The 890-nt window shown below is 29.0% G+C and overlaps 1 protein-coding gene across 2 annotated transcripts in view; it reads left to right on the forward strand.

Annotated features, from left to right (window-relative positions):
• The first annotated feature begins 547 nt into the window (after positions 1-547).
• LOC111429939 (rhodanese-like domain-containing protein 11, chloroplastic) overlaps positions 548-890 on the forward strand; it is a 3623-nt gene continuing 3280 nt past the window's right edge. Inside the window, exon 1 of one of the 2 annotated variants that reach the window (XM_023066025.1) lies at positions 548-820. In XM_023066025.1, coding sequence (XP_022921793.1) covers positions 662-820 — 159 coding nt within the window. In that variant the 5' untranslated portion in view covers positions 548-661. The remainder of the gene's footprint in view (positions 821-890) is intronic. The other variant, XM_023066026.1, reaches the window with a different exon arrangement.

Genomic DNA, 890 nt, shown 5'->3' on the forward strand with positions numbered 1-890 from the left:
TTTTTTTTTTTTTTTTTTCATTTTTAAATATAGCAACTTTCCACATATAAGAATTTTATTAAAATTAGACTAATTAATATTTCATTCCAATTTTATCCTTTAATTTTATTAAGATTATAATGGTTACAATTTTTTTTAAAAGATTTTACCCTTGCTTCAAATACGAACAAAAATCTAAAATATATTTTTGATTTTTGAAGTTTGCCAGTAACAACAATTTAATTTATAAACTTTAATGGATAATAATTTAATTTCTATATTTTTAAGTTTGTAATAATTTTATTTTTATGGTACAAGATTAAATACCAATTTTTATTACGTAATAAATCAGTATCTATAATTTATAAACAAATTTAATCCTTAGTTCATTAATCACTTTATTATTTTAAGAAAATTTCATGGAAGTCTTGTTACAGGCAAGTTTAATTTTTAAGAGCGAAGTAAGAAAAATTCAAAACGATGTATGGGTTTCGGGTCCGGGTCCGGGTCAAACTGAACCGACTTGTTAAATGGAAAGCCCCGACTGAATTATCTCGATTCTTGATCCGAATAATGAATTTTCAGATTTCTGGATAATGGTAATCCCGTGGGACTAAGGGATATAGGCGCTGGATAAGCATTTGGACACTGTCCTCACTCCCGCCAAGTTCAGACTATAATCATGGAAGCTCTGGCGCTTCCTTCTATGAATTCTCTCACCATTTCCTGTTCTAATTTGCAGAAAGGGAGTTTCGCCAACTTGCCCGGAACACTGCATCACTGTAAATTTTACGGGCAATCTACCTTGAAGTTCAGGCCCCTTCATGGTACCCGCCACTATGTGCGTAATTCTTTACTGTTTTTTTTTTTTTTTTTTTTTTTTTTTTTTTTTTTTTTTTTTTTTTTTTTTT

Source organism: Cucurbita moschata, unplaced genomic scaffold (assembly GCF_002738365.1).
Source record: "Cucurbita moschata cultivar Rifu unplaced genomic scaffold, Cmos_1.0 Cmo_Scf00032, whole genome shotgun sequence".
Classification (NCBI taxonomy): Eukaryota; Viridiplantae; Streptophyta; class Magnoliopsida; order Cucurbitales; family Cucurbitaceae; genus Cucurbita; species Cucurbita moschata.